General features: G+C 36.2%; 1 protein-coding gene across 20 annotated transcripts in view; it reads right to left on the bottom strand.

Annotated features, from left to right (window-relative positions):
* The window catches only part of ARB2A (ARB2 cotranscriptional regulator A), a 505,249-nt gene that overhangs the window by 428,592 nt on the left and 56,776 nt on the right, over window positions 1-19,881 (bottom strand). For 19 of the 20 annotated variants that reach the window (XM_074383667.1, XM_003920753.4, XM_010340429.3 and 16 more), the window contains 2 exons: window positions 13,740-13,841; window positions 11,381-11,481 (listed from right to left, as the gene is read on the bottom strand). In XM_074383667.1, coding sequence (XP_074239768.1) covers window positions 11,381-11,481; window positions 13,740-13,809 — 171 coding nt within the window. In that variant the 5' untranslated portion in view covers window positions 13,810-13,841. Of the gene's footprint in view, window positions 1-11,380; window positions 11,482-13,739; window positions 13,842-19,881 lie in introns of those variants that run through there. The other variant, XM_074383661.1, reaches the window with a different exon arrangement.

The raw sequence follows: 19,881 nt of genomic DNA, 5'->3' as shown, positions 1-19,881 counted from the left end.
ACTGGGGCCTGTCAAGGGGTGGAGTGCTAGGGGAGGGATAGCACTAGGAGAAATAACTAATGTAGATGATAGGTTGATGGTACAGCAAACCACCATGGCATGTGTATGCCTATGTAACAAACTTGCAAGTTCTGCACATATATCCCAGAATTTAAAGCAGGTGTCCCCAAACTTTTTACACAGGGGGCCAGTTCACTGTCCCTCAGACCGTTGGAGGGCCGCCACATACTGTGCTCCTCTCACTGACCACCAATGAAAGAGGTGCCCCTTCCTGAAGTGCGGCAGGGGGCCGGATAAATGGCCTCAGGGGGCCGCATGTGGCTGTAGTTTGGGGACGCCGGAAGGAAGGAAGGAGGGAAGGAGGGAGGGAAGGAAAAAGGGAAGGAAGGTGGGAAGGAAGGGAGGGAGGGAGGGAAGGAGGGAAGAAAACAAAACCAGTAATTCACTAAGTGAATTTTAACATTTCAATGGCTATTGTTTTTATCCTGAGAATATATCCAGCAAAGGAAGGACTGACTGTATTCCAAATATTTCAAATAATTTTTTTTTCTCTGCTCAGCTACATTATCATCTAGATGCAAACTTACACTCATATGTTTCATTTTCTTTTTAATTTTAGGGTATTCTTTACACATATCAAAATTTGTATATGGTTCAAATATCAAAGTTACACAAAAAGGTATTAGAGAATTCACAAGGCCATTCCTTCATCCCATTCCTCTACATTTTCCATAGATAAATGTGGTTATTAGCTTTCCAGTGTTTTCCACAAAAACAAACAAATATATGTATTTATTTCCTTTCCTTTCTCATACCCACAGGAAAATACAACCGTAATTTTATAAGATACTGGCAATTTCTCCTTTAAAAGAATTTATTACTTTACACTTCCACCAGCAAGATATGAGAAGTCCTGTTTCTCTACTGTCTATTCTACTAAATGAAGTTAAACATCTTTTTATGTTTAAAAACTATTTGCATTTATTTTCCTATGAACCACTGGTTCATGCCTTTTATCCACTGATGCATTTGTAAGGGAGGTTTGGTTTGGGTTTGTTTGTTTGTTTGTTTCCGTTTTTGTTGTGGTCTTTCTCTTCTCAACTTTTAGAAAGGCAAGTAGTGTTTGGAATCTTCCTTGCTATTCGATAAGACAAAATATTCCCATTTCATGGCACTCATTTCTTTCCCCTATCAGGAATCAGACATTTCTCCACAGAATTCAGGTTCTTTTTTTTTTTTTTTTTTTTTTTTGAGACTGAGTTTCGCTCTTGTTACCCAGGCTGGAGTGCAATGGCGCGATCTCGGCTCACCGCAATCTCCGCCTCCTGGGTTCAGGCAATTCTCCCGCCTCAGCCTCCTGAGTAGCTGGGATTACAGGCATGTGCCACCATGCCCAGCTAATTTTTTGTATTTTTAGTAGTGACGGGGTTTCACCATGTTGACCAGGATGGTCTCGATCTCTCAACCTCGTGATCCACCCGCCTCGGCCTCCCAAAGTGCTGGGATTACAGGCTTGAGCCACGTGCCCGGCCCTAATTCAGGTTCTTTATTAGAATCCAGGTTCTATTATTAGGTGGGTATTTCAAGACCATAATCAGTGCTACTGGGTTGGCAGGTTTTATTTCATTTTTTGCATTTACATCTCTGATTCCTTTAGAGTTCATTCCAGTGTACACAGTGATGAAGAGTCAATTGCTAAAAGTTCCTTTTCCCTGACTGATTTATGATTGCACCTTAACATAAAATAAGTTTTCATGTGTAGTTGGGCTTTCTATGTATTTTCTGCACTTTGCATTCTGTTCAAATTGGTCTGTGTCTGTTCCTATGTCAATACCCTATTTTTTAAAGAGGCTTATAGTTTTTCTCAACCACAAAATATGAAAAATTATGTCAGCAACTTTTTTTTTTCTATTCTAAGACACCTATTTAGTAATACTATCCTATATGTAGTACTCCACTTGTAGAAATGGATATTAGAGGCCGGGTGCAGTGGCTCACACCTGTAATTCCAGCACTTCGGGAGGCCAAGGCAGGCGGATCACAAGGTCAAGAGATCAAGACTATCCTGGTCAGCACAGTGAAACCCCGTCTCTACTAAAATACAAAAAAATCAGCTGGGCATAGTGGCACGTGCCTGTAATTCCAGCTTCTCGGGAGGCTGAGGCAGGAGAATTGCCTGAACCCAGGAGGCGGAGGTTGCGGTGAGCAGAGATCACACCATTGCACTCCAGCCTGGGTAACAAGAGCAAAACTCCATCTCAAAAAAAAAAAAAAAAAAAAAAAAAAAATGGATATTCAAGAGAGAGGTGGAAGTAAAAGGAATCTGCTAACAAATTCTGGGCCAATGGTCATTTCCTCATCTCTCCTCTAGAAAGATAAGCTTGATGTCAGTAATAATAAGTAGACAGAATGAAAAGAGAAAATCAGCAAAACTAAACCTTTATAATATCAATATATTAGAAATCTTAATAGCTTAGTCAATGCATTTTCTTTCAATCCTAATATTTGCATAGAACATTAAAAAATACAAAATAATATCATATCTACCCATCTTATTCTTCACAACAGTATAAATAATTTTATTCTCATTTTATAACAGAGGCTTGCAAATACCACTTTTCTAAAGTTATACAGATGTGACTGAGCCAGAACTATAACCCAGATCTCCTGATGGCCCATACAATATAAGATGCATAAATTTCACATTACATAAAGGTATCAATTATACAAAGAAAATCACATTATATTCAAATATTTGAGTGTTAAAATAATGAAGTTGTTCAGAGTTTCAAATATGTGAATACAGCCACTGAAAAAATCATTTAAGATGGCACTGGCCTATATTGTTTAATCTCATTTTTTAAATGTAATATTTTTCAGTAATTTTCCATTATTTTAGAAAACATATTACTAATTTAGGTCCAGAGAATAAAATTATACTCTTAGTTGTTTTTGTAAGTGTGATCCTATCCATCATTAAAAACACAAGCTTATAAGGTCACCTAATTGCTGCTACTCTCGTCTTAAACATATTGACAATTTATTAATTTTTAAAGTTTTCCAGATATATATAAAAGAAAACACAAAGACCAAAATTGGGCAAGAAAACTGAATCTTTCATAGCAGTTTCTATAATTTCTGCTGAATTATAAATTCTCCATTTAATGTTATAATAATTCAGTATTGACATGAAAGAGAAAAACCATAAAATTTCAATGGTTACATGCTGGTTTCTAACATCCTATTTACTACTTAATATGATAGCCTTTCCAGTCTTTCTCTGAGTTTAACAGAAACATTATTTCTTGACATTTAACTCCAATATACATTACATATACACTAAAGTGCTAAAATGGTACTTTAAGAGTTACCATTTCACACCACTCTCCCACCTCCTTAAGCTGACAATATTTTTCTAACTTTGGAGAAAAATTATCCAAACTTATTGAGGGCTATGTATTTTATTCAAGCTCTATATGGATAATATAAAAATATATACACATATTAGCAAAAGCATTTGTTTGACTATAAAAACATAACTGTGATTGTAAAGAATATTCTTTTGTGTATTATGGCACTGCATTCTAAAAAACAAACTGACATCTCAGTTTATTTTACTTACACAGTAAGTTTAATTTACATAGAAATGATAGTGCATTCAGGAGTAAGACTTAAAAACAATTCCTACTGAATGACTGCTATAATAATCTCCCTAAGAAAGAAACAAACATAAACTAAAACAACAGTTGTGAAACATATATAGTAGCGCTCAGCTAAAGACAAAACTCGATATTCAATAGGAAAGTGCTAAAAAAAAAAAAAAACGGGATTTTTCTTTAGATTTCTGTTTGAAATCAAAATCAGTTTCCTTAAGACTTCAATCTTAAGCATATCAGAAGCTATTTATTAAGGCAGGCTCTCAGGCAGTAAACTCAAATTTGCACTATTAACTGTATACTCCCCTGTGATGATCAATCAGAAGACAAGATGGTTTTTAGTGCTTCTATGTCCAGGATTTGATGAAATCCTTTCTACAGCTTCTCACTTAATGAAGCTCTAACATTAAATACTAAATTATTTCTAGAATTTAAATACAAAGGTTTATATGTTTTCTAGGATCTGTGGAAAGTTACATAAGAACCTACATTTTCTAAATTATAATGATAAACATCTGAAGTTTCAATTTAAGTGTCAGATGTTTGAACTAGAGTGATTCCATTTTGAATAGGAGCTGGGTAAAATGAGGCTGAGACCTAGACATTTAGGTCTACTGGGCTGCATTCCTAGACATTTAAGACATTCTAAGTCACAGGATGAGACAGGAGGTGGGCACTAGATGCAGGTCATAAAGACTGTGATGATAAAACAGGTTCAAGTAAAAAAGCCGGTCAAAACCCAATAAAACTAAGATGGCCACGAGAGTGACCTCTGGTCCTCACTGCTACACTCTCACCAACACCATGACAGTATACCAAATGCCATGGCAACATCGGGAAGTTACCCTGTATGGTCTAAAAAGGGGAGGCAGGAATAACATACCCCTTGTTTAGCATATCATCAAGAAATAACCATAAAAATGGGGAACCAGCAGCCCTCAGGGCTGCTCTGCCTATGGGGTAACCATTCTTTAATTCCTCTACTCTCTTAATAAACTTGCTTTCACTTTATGGACTTGTCCTGAATTGTCTGTTGTACAAGATACAAGAACCCTCTCCTGGGGTCTAGATCAGGACCTCTTTCCTGTAACATCTTTCTACAACCACAGAAGGGACTATAGTGTGGAAAGTTCAAACCCAAAGGCTAACTTTATTAAGTAGTGGCATAACATCTTTCTGGCAAACCCAGACAAGATTATACTGAAGAAACCCCCCTCAAACCCCCTCCCCTTATCCAAAGGAAAAAGACTGCGGCACTGATTGGCTGACTTTGGGTATGTGATGGGATACGGGGTAAAGGATGGGACTGGGTTAGAGGTCCAACTCAGGGGAGTTAGCATCTCTCCTCAGACAGAGTGGTTTAGAGGCCTCTTAATAAAAGACAAGGACAAACCTGAGTTAAAGGCCCACTGGGGAGGGTTAGAGGCCCCTCTCAGTAGGGTCCCTTTAGGCTAAGAATGGCTTTGGCACCACGGGATGTTAAATGCTTTTCTGTTTGAATTAATCTGCCTTGCACTCTTTGCTAATGGCTATGAGTGACAGGATTAGGCATGTACAGGATTTTGGGACATGGGGAGCTTTTTCCTCCCTAAAGAAGAAACTTAAGAGCTAATGGGACTGCTGGAAAAGATCCCTTCTTGACTGACAAGCAACCACCTGAACTTTTGATTGAGTGGGTCTTTCTCTGGCCACCCTGAGCTTTTCACTTTCTTTACTGTGCCATAGGCAATGCTTTTCTCTCTTTCTGTTCCCTTTCTTATCTTTTCTGTAACTCAGGGAAACCATCTTGCCCAGAGATGACAAGTTGAAACCCCTAGTCGAAGGTTAGATTAATGATGACCGGGCCCAACAAGGAGCAAGTTTGAGCCTTGCCAGTTTGATATTGTGTGCTAAGCAGAGGGGCTAATGTCTTTGTTTTGTTAACTTTCCTTTGTGTTGTACCTTGGCCCTCAGGGCTGTGGTACAGCCAGCCATGTTACCAGGGCCGCTTAGGAAAAGTGAACCCAGAAGCCTAGCATGCTGGCAAAAGGGCAAGAATTTCTTACTAGTCGGACTTCTGGCCTCTCTGTCTCTCTCTCTCAGTCTCTTTCTCTGTGCAAACTGGTTGAATAAATGGTAAAAATCACTATCTCTGTAATGTTTTCATTAATGCAAAAAAGGATTTGTGAGGCTAGTCTTAAGCTCCAGTGAATCTGGTATGCTTTGTGTGTCCTTCTGAATTGTTCTGTCATAATGAGGGGCACCTCAGGATGGAACATGAACTTAGCACACCTGTAAGCCCAGTTTTCAGGACGGCCCAGAAAACTGGTCTGATACGTCCTTGGGAGCTTGACCTTGTAAACCACGTGGCCATTCTTTCACTTTTCCACAATGATGGCCTAGGTTTAGGGTCCAATTCCTGGCTTAGGGAATTACTCCTTTATCTTCTGTCTCTCTGTGTATTTACATGTGTTGTGTGTGTGATGTTTATATATTCAATAACTTTAATTAATTGGTTTAATAATAAGAGCTTAAATCAAATGTACTGTCAGAAAAGTAAAAAGTGTAATGTCTTTTATTTAGTTCATGTGACTTAAGTAATCTTTGGGAAGTAAAGACAGTTTTAAAGATTATTTGCAAAATAAAAATATCTTCAAAATGTAAACATTTGGTCTAAATTACGTAGGTCAGATATTACGTTCCCTAAATGCTTTAAGATCATAAACTGCTTCTTCGACTATTAAAAATTATTCAATTTACCTGTTTGATGCATTAGATCCTAGATAAGGCCTGGGACATGTGGAAATAGCCACATCCCCTAGCTGTGCTGGAAGGAGTCAGCCCTTATATGCACTTTGCCTGGTGTGTCCTAGGCTAGTCTCCACACCTATTACATAATTAAAAGCCTGAACTTACCAAGGTTTTTCACCAAAAATAAAAGTTACTTAGAGTTAACAGTGTAACATGTAATTGAGACTATGGAAGACTCAGTTCTACATGCAAGGCATGTAAAGAGAGTGAAATCTGTTTTTGATAAAAGATTATAAGAAGGCAAGGGAATGTGAATTTCCTGCCTAGATTAAAGATACAATGGACTGTTTTAAGTTAGATGGAACAAAGTTGAAGGTTTAAGCAAGTTGTGGAAGATTTGTAAAAAATTAATCTAATAAATAAAAATCTGTGTGTGAACATATTGGCTAAAGTAAAAGGGGTATTATTCGGTTTTTCTGTAAACTGCTCATTGGAATAAAAGCACAACAGGCTTTTCTTAGAGCACTGATCTCTTTAACAAAAGATCTGCTTTTAACAAAAATTTGTAAAAGGTTATAAAACATTTATGAGAATCTTACCTTATGTTCAAACATTAAAATTGGGTAGATCTGTCTATAAGGCTTTCTTAAGGATTGGATATAACATTAATAGTATAGTAATTCAAAGGTAAAATTTGGCTTATTCGGTACAAAAGTCATAGTGGAAGTATTATCAAATGTGAAGTAGTATTTAACTGTTCCTTTGGGTTATATTTCTATAAACTTGTTATTAGTATATATCAGAAAATTGTGTTAAGAATCCTGTAATTCTGATATGCCTCAGTATAGGTCATCAGTAATAATTATAACTGTTACATAAAATCACTGTATGCCACAGAGGTAATCAAATTTCTTTTCAATTGTGTTTTTGACTGTGGCTGCGCTAAAATATTTTGTCATCCACAGGCAACTGCTGTCTTGTTTTAATCCTCTTTAGAAAGTGCTTTATAATCAACTACAGGACTCTAACAGGTGTTATGATATCAGAATAGAGGAAAAAATCTTTCAGGACTTTCATGGAGACCTGAAGTGTTCCTGAATATCAAGCAGAACGTGAGTTACCTGAATAGACTGAACCAATAGAAAACTAAAGTAATCTTTAACTTTGCTTGAAACAGTGCTGATCCTTTGTTTTGTTTTCCAGTCAAGAAAACTTTTCTTTTGAGCTATTTACAGGTTTAGCAATTGAGTAAAGTATACTCCTGTGAGCAAAATTTAGAGCACAGTTGTTTCTCTATCTAATTTCTCCAAAATTTGGAAACTAGTTGTGAGTATTCTTAACTTATAGCAATATAGTTATTTGCATAAGTGCAGTAAAAATCTGTTTTCTTTTGCCCAGGACACAATTGGAAAAACTGGTTATTTTACCAAGTCTTCGACTGCAACAGCATGTTTTCCTTTAAGGAATCAAATTTCACTTGTAAATCCAATAGACGTCCCTTGCAGAACTGGCCTCATTCCTTGCCTACACAGTCCCTTTACAGGGTTTCTGACCTATGGCAAATAAACAATGTCATTTTCTAAGAGGTTCAGGAGACCCAAGTTATCTTGGGACCTCAAAAGGAGAGTAATTTACCCAACTCACAGGTATTTGAGGATACAAATCCATGGCTGGGCTGGGCTTTAAAAAAGTCTTATCTGAGATTCCTTATGGAACAGAGTTCCACCAAAGCCAATTTTTAAACCCTAAGTGAAAAATAATTGTTCTTGCTGCACTTTATACAAATAATCAGGCCAAGTATACTAAAGCAAATTGATCTCGCCATGATTTGTCTTTAGTAAAAATGTGAAAATGGAGAGAGAAATTAAATTTCAAGAACTATGGTACACTTGCTATTAATTTCTAGTCTTATCAGTTGTTTTTAAGTTTGCTTCTGCAATTTTGGCTAACCCTACTTATTCCTGTGAATGAAACAGTCATCTCTGACTACTACTCAGAAGAAACAAGAGGGTTGAGTAGTGTAAAAATCTGGATCAGTATTCTAATTCTGGGCATATACTGGAATTGACTAGCAATACCCTCTCAGCTTGGTTCCAACAGTTGCCCAGTTCATGTAACACCTTCTAATTTAGTTACTTGGGATAATTTTACTGATTTTGCTTTACTGTTGTGGAATATATTGCTGTTGTACTCTTTCTGTAGGAATGCAAAATAAGCTTAGTCAACATTTTCCTAAATTGAACACTTATTAATCTTCCAGATATCACCTCAAGAGTCAAGAATGACCCATACCAACACTTTCTTGACAGCTCCTCTCTATCCGAATACTCTCTACACTGAACACGAGTTAGGCAGTAATATCATCACCCCTATTCAGCCTGAAGAAAGTTATAGAAAACGGATCTTCGTCCCTCTGCAACCTTTAGGATTAAGGGATCTCTTATAAAAGGGAGGGTGGAAATGTCAGAAGTGTTTGAACCAAAACAACTCCATCTTGAATAGGAGCTGGGTAAAATGAGGCTAAGACCTACTGGGATATATTCCTAGACAATTAAGGCATTCTAAGTTACAGCATAAGATAGGAGGTGGGCACAAGATACAGGTCATAAAGACCTTGCTGATAAAACAGTTTGCAGTAAAGAAGCCAGCCAAAACCAACCAAAACTAAGATGGCCATGAGAGTGACCTACGGTTGCCCACACGGCTACACTCCCACAAGCACCATGACAGTTTACCAATGCCATGGCAATGTCGGGAAGTTACCCTATATGTGGGAGGCCAAGGCAGGTGTATCACCTGAGGTCAAGAGTTGGAGACCAGCCTGGCCAACATGGGGAAACCATGTCTCTAATAGAAAATACAAAAATTAGCTGGGCGTGGTGGCACTCACCTGTAATCCCAGCTACTTGGGAGGCTGAGGCAAAAGAAATGCTTGAATCCAGGAGGTGGAGGTTGCAGTAAGCTGAGATCATGCCACTGCACTCCAGCCTGGACAACAGATCAAGACTCGATGTCAAAAAAAAAGGAAGTTACCCTATAGGGTTATATAGTTAAAAAGAGAGGCATGAATAATCCACCCCTTGTTTAGCATATCTTCAAGAAATAAACATAAAAATGGGCAACCAGCAGCCCTCAGGGCTGCTCTATCTATGGAGTAGCTATTCTTTTATTCCTTTACTTTCTTAATAAACTTGTTTGTACTTTATGAACTTGCCCTGAATTCTTTCTTATGTGAGATCCAAGAACCCTTTCTTGGGGTCTGAAACAGGACCCCTGTCCTGTAACATAACTATTAATATCTTCCAATAAATTATACTACGTATAGTCTATTTTTATCAAATACTTTTAAATTGCAAAAGCCTTAATCACGGTACATTTATCAAAAGTCTTCTAAAGGGACTCCTAGCAATCTTTTGCTGTCAGTCGGGGAACCGAGGGGTATTATCTTTTTATCCTGGAGAGCAAACAAAAATGTGTGGTGACACAACTCTGCTTTTGAAGCCTATTTCCTATACAGTTGTCCTTGAAAAGATGATCCGAGCAAAAGCTGTCAAAGCCTTTGCTCAGAGACATACGGAAATGCAGAACTGTCTCCCAGAAAATGATTTATTCTTCATGCTATTACGCATACATTACCATATATTCTTTATGTGATAATTTAACCAAGTAATTTATTTTTAGCACTCAAAAACAAAAAATACAGAAATTTCAGTTTTTCCTTAGAAAACTAATATAACTAGTTATTACACTAAACTTATGTACCCATCTACATAAAATTAAAAATTAAAAAAAAATTTAAATTTAAAAAATTAATTTAAAATTAAAATTAAAAAAAAATTTATTAAAAAATGGCACTTAATACGACACAGAATGTGTAAAACTTTTCACTTAACCAAACTATTCATCTAAATGGCAAATGACATTTTCAAAGGTTCCTACAAGCAGTACCATGTGAAGTACCTAATGTTCACAAGGCCTACTCCTTTATCCAGTCAAATATAAGTAGGTTAAACTCAATTTATTAGCCAAATGTCAATATTCTTCACACAAATAAACACCTGAAAGAACACTTATTCATTCTGGCATAGTAGGGGATTCAACCTCTTAAAAACATTTTTAGGCTCCTCAGGGTAGCTCACACTGGTAATCCCAGTACTTTGGGAGGGATTACTTGAGGTCAGGAGTTCAAGACCAGCCTGACCAACATGGTGAAACCCTGTCTCTTCTAAAAATATAGAAAAATATTAGGTGGGTGTGGTGGTGCATGCCTGTAGTCCCAGCTACTCAGAGATTGAAGCACAAGACACTTGAACCTGGGAGGCAGTAAGATGAGATCATGCCACTGCAATCCAGCCTGAGTAACAGAGTGAGACTCTGTCTCAAAAGCCAAACAAAATTTAAAAAATCAAATTAGAATTTTGCATAAATTTGTTTTCTTATATAATGACTCAATACAAAATATTAAAGTCATGGGAAGTATATGTTTGTTTAAAAAAAGAAGCTTTTTCTTTTTGGGGACAGGATCTAACTCTGTCAGCAAGGCTGGAGTGCAGTGGTGGTATTACAGCTCCCTGCAGCCTTGACTTCCTGGGCTCAAGTGATCCTCCCACCTCAGCCTCCCAAGTAACTAGGACTATAGGCACACATCACTACTTCTGGCTAATTTTTTTAAATTTTTTTGTAGAGATGTGATCTCACTATGATATCCAGACTGGTCTCACATCTCCAACTGCGGGCCTCAAGTGATTCTCCCACCTTGACCTCCCAAAGTGTTGGGGTTATAGGTGTGAGCCACCACAGCTTGCCTAAAAACAGAAACTTTTAAATTGAGAATATGCTTCTAACATAACCACTAAAAATAAACAAAAAAAAAGCAAAAACCTTTTCTGAATCACATTTTGTAGAAAGAATGTATAAACTGCAGCATCTTCAAAACTTTTATTCTGAATATTTGAAATTGGGAAAAACAAATTAAAGTAGTGTATGTGACATACCTCTCCTAGAGCCTCGTATCTTTTCTGGTTCCATCTGTGCAAATCTTCCCGGTAGTTAAAAACAAATGGTTCCCCAGTTTTTATGTGTCTTAACTGTCCCTCTGAGAAGATAAACAAACAACATTTCTATACTTCAAAGTATATTTACAATAAAATAGACAGTACAACAAAGAACATCTGATAAAAAATTAAAATAACTCTCACACAACAGTTTATCTTTTTCATTAGACTTTTTTCTTCAGATGTCAATATGATGCAAACATACAGATTAAGAATGGTCCCCAAGTACTCAAAAGTTATTCTTCTTGACCTTCATCTCTCTAATCTAAAGCAAACAAACAATATTTTAAGGCCTAATATGTATCAAGACTTCTGCTAGCTATTGCTATGAACATGGCCCCCATCCTCAAGCAGCTTAGAGGTTACCTGAGGAGTAAAGGCATAAATATTAAGAAGGTAAACAACTTTTCAGGAAGCTAAACAAACATGATTGAAATTCGTCAACAGTATTTCATACAGACAATGAAGTCTAGAATTATTTTGGAAAAATAAAAACTCTATGTGGGCTAGGAGAGGTTTAGAAGGTTTCAGTGAGATTTCTCAAGTAGGTCTTCAAATATGGGTAAGATGTCAAATGAAAATTGGAGACAAGCAGTGAGCTAAAACAGGCTCAGACTATCAAATCAGACTCACAAAAAGTGAAGATCTTTACCGATAATGACTAAGCTTTACTAATAATTTCAAGGGTAGAGGGAATCAGCAGCATAGGCAAGGCAGGGAGAGGTCTGCAGCACCCAGTCATTTCCCCCAGGGCCTTTCCTCTCACTCTATACCACTCTCTGGCTCAAAGTAGATGAGATCTCTATGTGATGCATACAGGTAACCTCACACCCTGGTGAGCATCTGGGTTATAAGATGTTTGCATTTTATGTGCATAAGAGTTGTCTTACATATGTGATATTCTTCAGAGAAACATTTCTCCTATCTAAAACCAGTTATCCTGTTCAAAGTATTCTATAGAAAAAGAATCCTCACAGCAAATATTAGTCTACATTTATTTTTATTTTTATTTAGATGGAGTCTTGCTCTGTCACCCAGGCTGGAGTGCAATGACCCAGTCTCAGCTCACTGCAGCCTCTGCCTCCCAGCTTCATGTGATTATCAAGCCTCAGACTTCCAAGTAGCTGGGACCACAGGCACATGCCACTATGCCCAGCTAAATTTTTAAATTTTTAGTAGAGATGAGGTTTCACTATGTTGTCTAGGCTGGTCTTGAATTCCTGACCTCAAGTGATCTACCCACCTCTGCCTCCCAAAGTGCTGGGATTGCAGATATGAGCCACCGTGTCTGGACAGTCTAATTTATTAAGTGAGTTAATTATCAGCATGTTTATAAGGAGAAAAGACCAAGCCACTCAGCCCCTGGACAGGATTTTCCCCTGTTCCCAGGATAATCAGGAGAAAAACACACTACAGGCCAATTGCTTAAACTACTCTTCCCCTCCAAGCAACAAATATTACTACTTATGTTGGCATAAAATAATTTTACTAAAAACTCTAAAATTTAATATCAGAGAAAAGATCAAAGTTTCTAGTCTCTTATTTTAAACTAAACATCTTAGTACACAATGACTGTCACCATAAGTCTTATTATCTGTAACTAATACTGGAAAGGAATATCCACTAATACAATGATGACAAAGCATCAATTTAGTTAATACAGAACAACCAATAGAAAACTACAACTCAAATGCACCTACCCTGTAATAACATTACCCTTCAAGTGTAACAGTGTATTATTAATTCAATGAATCATGATTCTCTGTTCCAGAAATATCCTTGCAATCTATAGTATATTCCTCCACATCCCAAGTGTAAAGGTTATTTTATTCAGAACTGAATTAACAAATTTTAAAACAAGGATGTTGCCTGAAAAATCATGGATGTTGCCTGAAATATCATGGAAAACTACTTTAAAACATTGTTACAGATAATTATTGTCAGATACTTTTAAGTAATATGTGAAACAGTAGCATCTTTCTCTATAATTTAATTAGGAGTTCAAACTGCTCTTATCCTTATGCATGTCAACTATGGAGTTGAACACTCAAGGTTGAAATGCATATGCTGAATCAAATTCATGACCGTTAGTTTACATAACTTGACAACTACAGGAAATTATTACTTGGTTCTTTCACTTGAATGAAGAATTTCACCATGCAAGGATACGTCCTTACTTCTCAAAAGAATACAGAAAACATTCTACTTGGTCTTTAAAAGTAGCAAATAATATGTCTTATTATTCTATAAGCATTATTAAATAAATGCTGCATATACTATATGTAGATATACCACTTACTTTCATTAAAAGCATATTCAAATCCTTCCAAGGTATCAGGAAAATCAAGAGGCGGTTCATCTTTTTTCATTAGTTCATCCAAATCTATCCTTGATAATAAATCTAGAAAACAAATAATATGAAATTTACTTACATTCATTTTCATAGTTTGTAACAAAGATATTTTAATTTAAAGTATTCTTTTGTTCTATTAATTTTTATGTGTTGCTTTAACTGATAAAGCTACTAAACTGAATTCCCAAAATACTGTAGTATGATCAAGCACAATATTAACATAAGCACTTTCAAAATCATAATTCTAAAAACAACCACAACTCAGATTCTACACATCATTATATTAAACTATTAAGTTCTTCCCTTCAAAACAGACAGCTATGAATTTGCACCTAAGTAATCTCATTTAAAAGTTTCAGACATTAATATGACTTTTAAAAAGTCATCAAATTTATATACAACTGAAACGATGGTTAATGAAGAAACTTATAAATATATAGTATGAATATAACATATCATTCCATTTTTAGGGGAAAAATTGTTAAAATAAAACATGCTAACTAGCAAAAATTAGTTTAAATAGTTTCTATTCTTCACATCATTTGATTCCAATTCCATGCAACCAACCAACAAAACTCTGTCAAGGAGTTTTTCTTTTTCTTTGTTTTGGGGGGCGTGGGGAGATGAAGTCTCACTCCATCACCTAGGCTGGAGTGCAGTGGTACAATCTTGGCTCTGCCTCCCAGACCCAAATGATCCTCCCACCACAGCCTTCTGAGTAGCTGGGACTACAGGTGGGTGCCCCCATGCCGGGTTATATTTTGTATTTTTCATAAAGACAAGGTTTCACCATGTTGCCCAGGCTGGTCTCAAACTCTTGGACTCAAGTGACCTGCCCACCTCAGCCTCCCAAAGTGCTGGGATTATAGTCATGACCCACCACGCATGGCCGAGTTTTGCAGTAATTTCAGATTGACGGAAAAATTGAAAGACAGTGTGAAGAGTGTATTATACCCTTTACTCACTTTACCCTATTAGCAATATTTTATAATATCATGGTACATTTACCAAAATGAATAAACCAATATTTGTATATTACTGCTAACTAAAGCCCAGGCATTATTCATATTTCACCAGTTTTTCCATTAATGTTCATTTTCTCTTCCAGGATTCCATTCAGAACACCACATTACATGTAATTATTATCTCTCCCCAGTTTCTACGGTCTGTGACAATTCTCAGTCTTCCCTTCTTTTCCATGATCTTGACAGTTTTGAGGACTATGTGGCAGATATTTTACAGACTGACCCTCAATTTGGGTTCATCTAATGTTCCTCATTCTGATTAGATTAGGGTTATGATTTCTGGAAAGAATATCATTGAGATCAACTGCCATTCTCAACAGATCATGACAAGGGAAACATGATTATCAACAGGACATCACCAAAGATGCTAACCTTCATTATTTGATTAAGGTACTATATTCCAGGCTTCTCCACTATAAAGTTACTGTTTTTCCCTCTCCATAATCTATTCTTTGGAGGTAACTATGTTTGGCCTGCCCTCAAAGAAAGAGGAGGAATTATGCTCTACTTCCTACAGCAAAAAAAAATCTACATATATTATTGTAATTATTCTGTATGGAAGACTGATCTCTCCTCATCCATTTACACAATTATTCAATAACATTTATATCAGCATGGACTTGTGGACACTTATTGTATACTTTAGTTTATAATTCAATACTACATCATGTATTTTGCTCCTCAAATTGTTCCAGCCGTGACTATTGTAAGCTCATTCAGATACCTCCTGTGTCCTTTTGACATGCTCTTGTCCTTTTGCTTTTTGTGTACTTCCTTACTTTCTACTATTAAAAGATGCTTCAGCCTCATCTTGTATCTTTCCTGTATCAGCCCTAGAATCAGTCTGTCAACAAGCATTTAATATCTTTTAGGTTCATATTGTAGGATGAAACAAAAGTTCTCACTATCTGTCATCAAAGAGTCATTTCTAAAATCACACAAAAAACTTAAAACTTCAAATTTACTCATTTCCAAACAGATGTGAAATCATTTTTGTCTAATCAAGAAATAAAGGTTAGGTTTTTAGCTTCTTCATTCTAACTCAAGTTTTGAAGACAAAAGCTCTTACAATATGTTTTGAAGCAAACCTTTCCTACAAAAGAAGTTATCTCAGAAATAACACTTTATTTCTGCCTCTCACAGAAATATAACAAATCCTTCTATATAGAACATCATCAAAATATGCTAGAGAAAAAGTATTCTGTCTACCTCTAGTCACTAACCTCTCTCTGTAGAACACAAAAACAAGCCATCAAAAGCTTCATTAAAAGAATTACGGTTTAGTACTCTTTAAAAACTGTTATATCAAATTCAACTCACACAAAAATACACCATTCTCAATACAAAAAATGTTCGTAAACTCTAGGAAGACGAAAATGTCGCATATACTGGCCTTAAAAAGGGACATACGCTGACAATTCTTCTCATTAGTAAAGTTCTTACCACCTTATAAATCTTTTCAAAATAAAGATAGAAGGGTTTTAATATCAAAAATTGACTTGCAGTGGCTAGAATATTCTCACTTTACTTCTTCCAGTGAATTGAGGTTCTGGGGCAAAATGAGATTTCTTTACTTCACAGTCATCTACAATTCAAAACTTACAAATGTCTTTAATCAGACATAGAAACTGTCCATACATGAGCACATGTTGCTTCTAATAGCTCTTTTCTGTACCTGTCAGCTTAGTCCATAAAATGCAGCCTTAACATCTATATATCACTTTAAAGATTTCAGAGCACTTCATATACATTACTTCATTTGATCATCACAATCCTATGAAACAGTAACAAGTATTATCATCTTCACTGACTTTCAGACAAGAAAATGAACTCAGGTAAAAAGGTTTGTCTAAAATCATAGCTTAGTAGTAGATGGGATTAATAAACATATCTCTCAAAACAGAACTCAGTGCTCTTTCAAAATCACCATACCGATTCTATATTATGCTATAATATTCTAGCTCCCCCTTTCTCCCATTATATAGAATAAACAGTTATGAATACAAAAATGTGCTTTGGCTTTGCTCAAAACATTCCTTTGAATGATAAAATGAACAACTAAGTAAAAAGACGTTTCTCAATTTTTTCTGTCAACTAGAGAACCTGATACAGAATTTTTTATTTCCTTAGCATTGATAAGACATATAGAAAAGAACTGTCAGAAATTATTTTTCTGCTTTGTCAAAAAAAAAAAAAAAAAAAAAAAAGCAATACTCTAAAGTTGCGTTTTACCCTGAGACTGGGTTCCAAAGGCAGATTATACAAAAATCGAGTATAATGAAAGATTTCCATTGAAAATCTCTTTATCACCTATAAAATATAATAGATTTGAATCCATATAACCTAAATATGCATGAGATGTGACATGACTGTTTTTTTTAAAAGCATGGCTCTAGTGATTAAAGTGATCCAGTAACTAGAATTTTAAATCTCAACTAAGCATATAAAACACATATATAAAAATATCATTTCATGCCCAAAAGGAAGTAGAGACTCATACAGATATACTTGTACATTAATGTTCATAGGAGTATTATTCACATTAGCCAAAAGGTGGAAGTATCCCAAGTGTACATAAATGGGTGAATGGCATGATGGCTAACTTTATGTGGGAATGAGAAATAAGGTAACCAGGTATTTGATTAAATATTATTCTGGGTGTAACTGTAAGGATGTTTCTAGATGGGATTAACATTTGAATGGGTAGACTTGGTAAAGCAGATTCCTTCCCCAATTTGTGTGGGTCTCATCCAACTGGATGAAAGTGTATATAGTGCAACAACGCTGAGTAAAGAAGTCACTCTCTCTGCCTATATCTTCAAGCTGGGAAATCAGTCTTCTGCCTTCAGATTTACACTGAAACTCACATCATCAGTTCTCCTGACTTGAACTTTACTATCAGCTCTCCTGGGTCTCCAGCATGCTGATTACAGAACTTGAGTCTTCTCAGACTCCATAATTATGTGAGTCAATTCTTTGTAATAAATCTTTCCTTAAAGAAGAAAGACATTCTTACACAAAACTCATGTACCTTGAAGATATTTTGCAAAGTGAAATAAGATGACACAGAAGGACAAATATTATGTGATTGCACATTTATGAGACTGTTAAAGTCATAAAACTTATAGATACGGAAAGTAGAATGGTGGTTGCTAAGGGCTGGGCAGAGAGGGGAATACCGAGTCATTGTTTAATGGGCATAGGGTTTCAGTTTTGCAAGGTGCAAAGAGTTCAGGAGATGGATGGTGGTGATGATTGTACAACAATGTGAATGCTTTATGCTACTGAATTATATATTTAACAACGATAAGTTTTACATTACGTCTATTTCACCACGATAAAAAAAGTACCATTTGGCATCTTTATTTTTAAAAACTGTATTAGCTAAAAGGGTATTTAAAACATTACTGGAATTCTACTTCTCACTAAAATAGAATAAGAGGACCCAAATTATTTTCATTTTCCTTTAACAACTGGAAAGCAGGAAGACACATGTAAAAGAATAGTTTCAGAGGTTGGACAACACGCAGCCAGAACTGAGAGAAAAGGAAATAAATGACATAAACCCCTTGATGCCCTAGCTTACTGCGTGGAGACAGTTTAAGGCCCAGCAGGAAGGAAGAACCCAAACAAAGAATGAAGATCCTGCTGAGGAGATGAGACAGAGATCAGAATTTGAATAATCCAAGGTGGCTGGATTTGGAAGCAGAGAAGGATGGCAGAGGAAACTGTTTAGAAAGATAGACTACAGGGCAGAATTTCAGATGGATTCACTCATGTCTTTGACTATTTATCCATGCATACAGGAGGAAAAAAAATTACCCAAGGACAGGGAAAGCATAGGCTGAACAATTCCCGAAGTACACACAAGGCAGCAAATACGTATGCCCACCAGTCAGAACAGAAAGACCTTATAATAACTGAACCACCAGACAGAGTTCTCAGTAGGATATTACCCCAGTAGAAGGCTGAATTAGTCCTAGAGAAAGGAGACTTTAAAACTGCCAAATCAAAGACTAAAAAATAAGCCTCAAAGAAAAAAAAAGATACAAATAATATAAATACCTGTCAGAACAAAGCCCAACATTCTTTAAAAGAAAAACAAAAAGCAACCAGGTGCGGTCGCTCACGCCTGTAATCCCAGCACTTTGGGAGGCCAAGGCGGGCAGATTGCCTGAGCTCAGGAGTTCGAGATCAGCCTGGGCAACACAGTGAAACCCCGTCTCTACTAAAATATAAAAAATTAGCCGGGCGTGGCAACATGCGCCAGAAGTCCCAGCTACTTGGGAGACTGAGGCAGGAGACTTGCTTGAAGCTGGGAGGTGCGTGTTGCAGTGAGGCGAGATCATGCCACTGCACTGCAGCCTAGGCAACAGAGCAAGATTCCATTTCAAAAAGAAAGAATACCAAAAAGCAAAGCAAAACAAAAATTAAGCACCAACTTATTCTCTAAAAGAATAGAACAAAATCCAGCACCCAATAATGTATAATTTACAATATCTGGCATCTATGAAAAATTATAAGGCATGTAAAAAGGTGAAAATTGTGATCCATAAGCATGAAGAAAATCAATCAATAAACCAAGAAATGATACAGGAATTAGCAGAAAAGACATCTATTTCAATGTGATTTGTATGTTAAAAAAAAAAAGTTTAATCATTAATATATCAAAGTGAGAATTGGAAGAACTTTAAGTTTCTATATATATAAAAAATTCTAACTAAAATTTAAAATAGACTGTTAAATATTCACAGCAAATATAATTATAGAAGATGAGATCAATGAACTTTGAAATCTAACAGCAGAATTATACAAAATGAGGCAGAGAAAAATAATAGTTTAAAAATGAAGAAAATCATTGACCAATGTAACAATGTCACATTGTCTAATGTATTTTAAGTAGGTTCAAACATTAAATCAATGTTAGGAAGTAACATAGTTCGGATGTTTGTCCCCTCCAAATCTCATGTTGAAATGTGACATCCAATGTTGGAGGTATCCCTAGTGGGAGGTGTTTGGGTCATGGGGGCAGATCCCTCATAAAGAGCCTGTAATCCCAGCGA

This window comes from Saimiri boliviensis, chromosome 1, assembly GCF_048565385.1.
Source record: "Saimiri boliviensis isolate mSaiBol1 chromosome 1, mSaiBol1.pri, whole genome shotgun sequence".
Classification (NCBI taxonomy): Eukaryota; Metazoa; Chordata; class Mammalia; order Primates; family Cebidae; genus Saimiri; species Saimiri boliviensis.
Note: the sequence above shows the minus strand (reverse complement) of the source record. Positions and strands in the feature narration are given on the sequence as shown.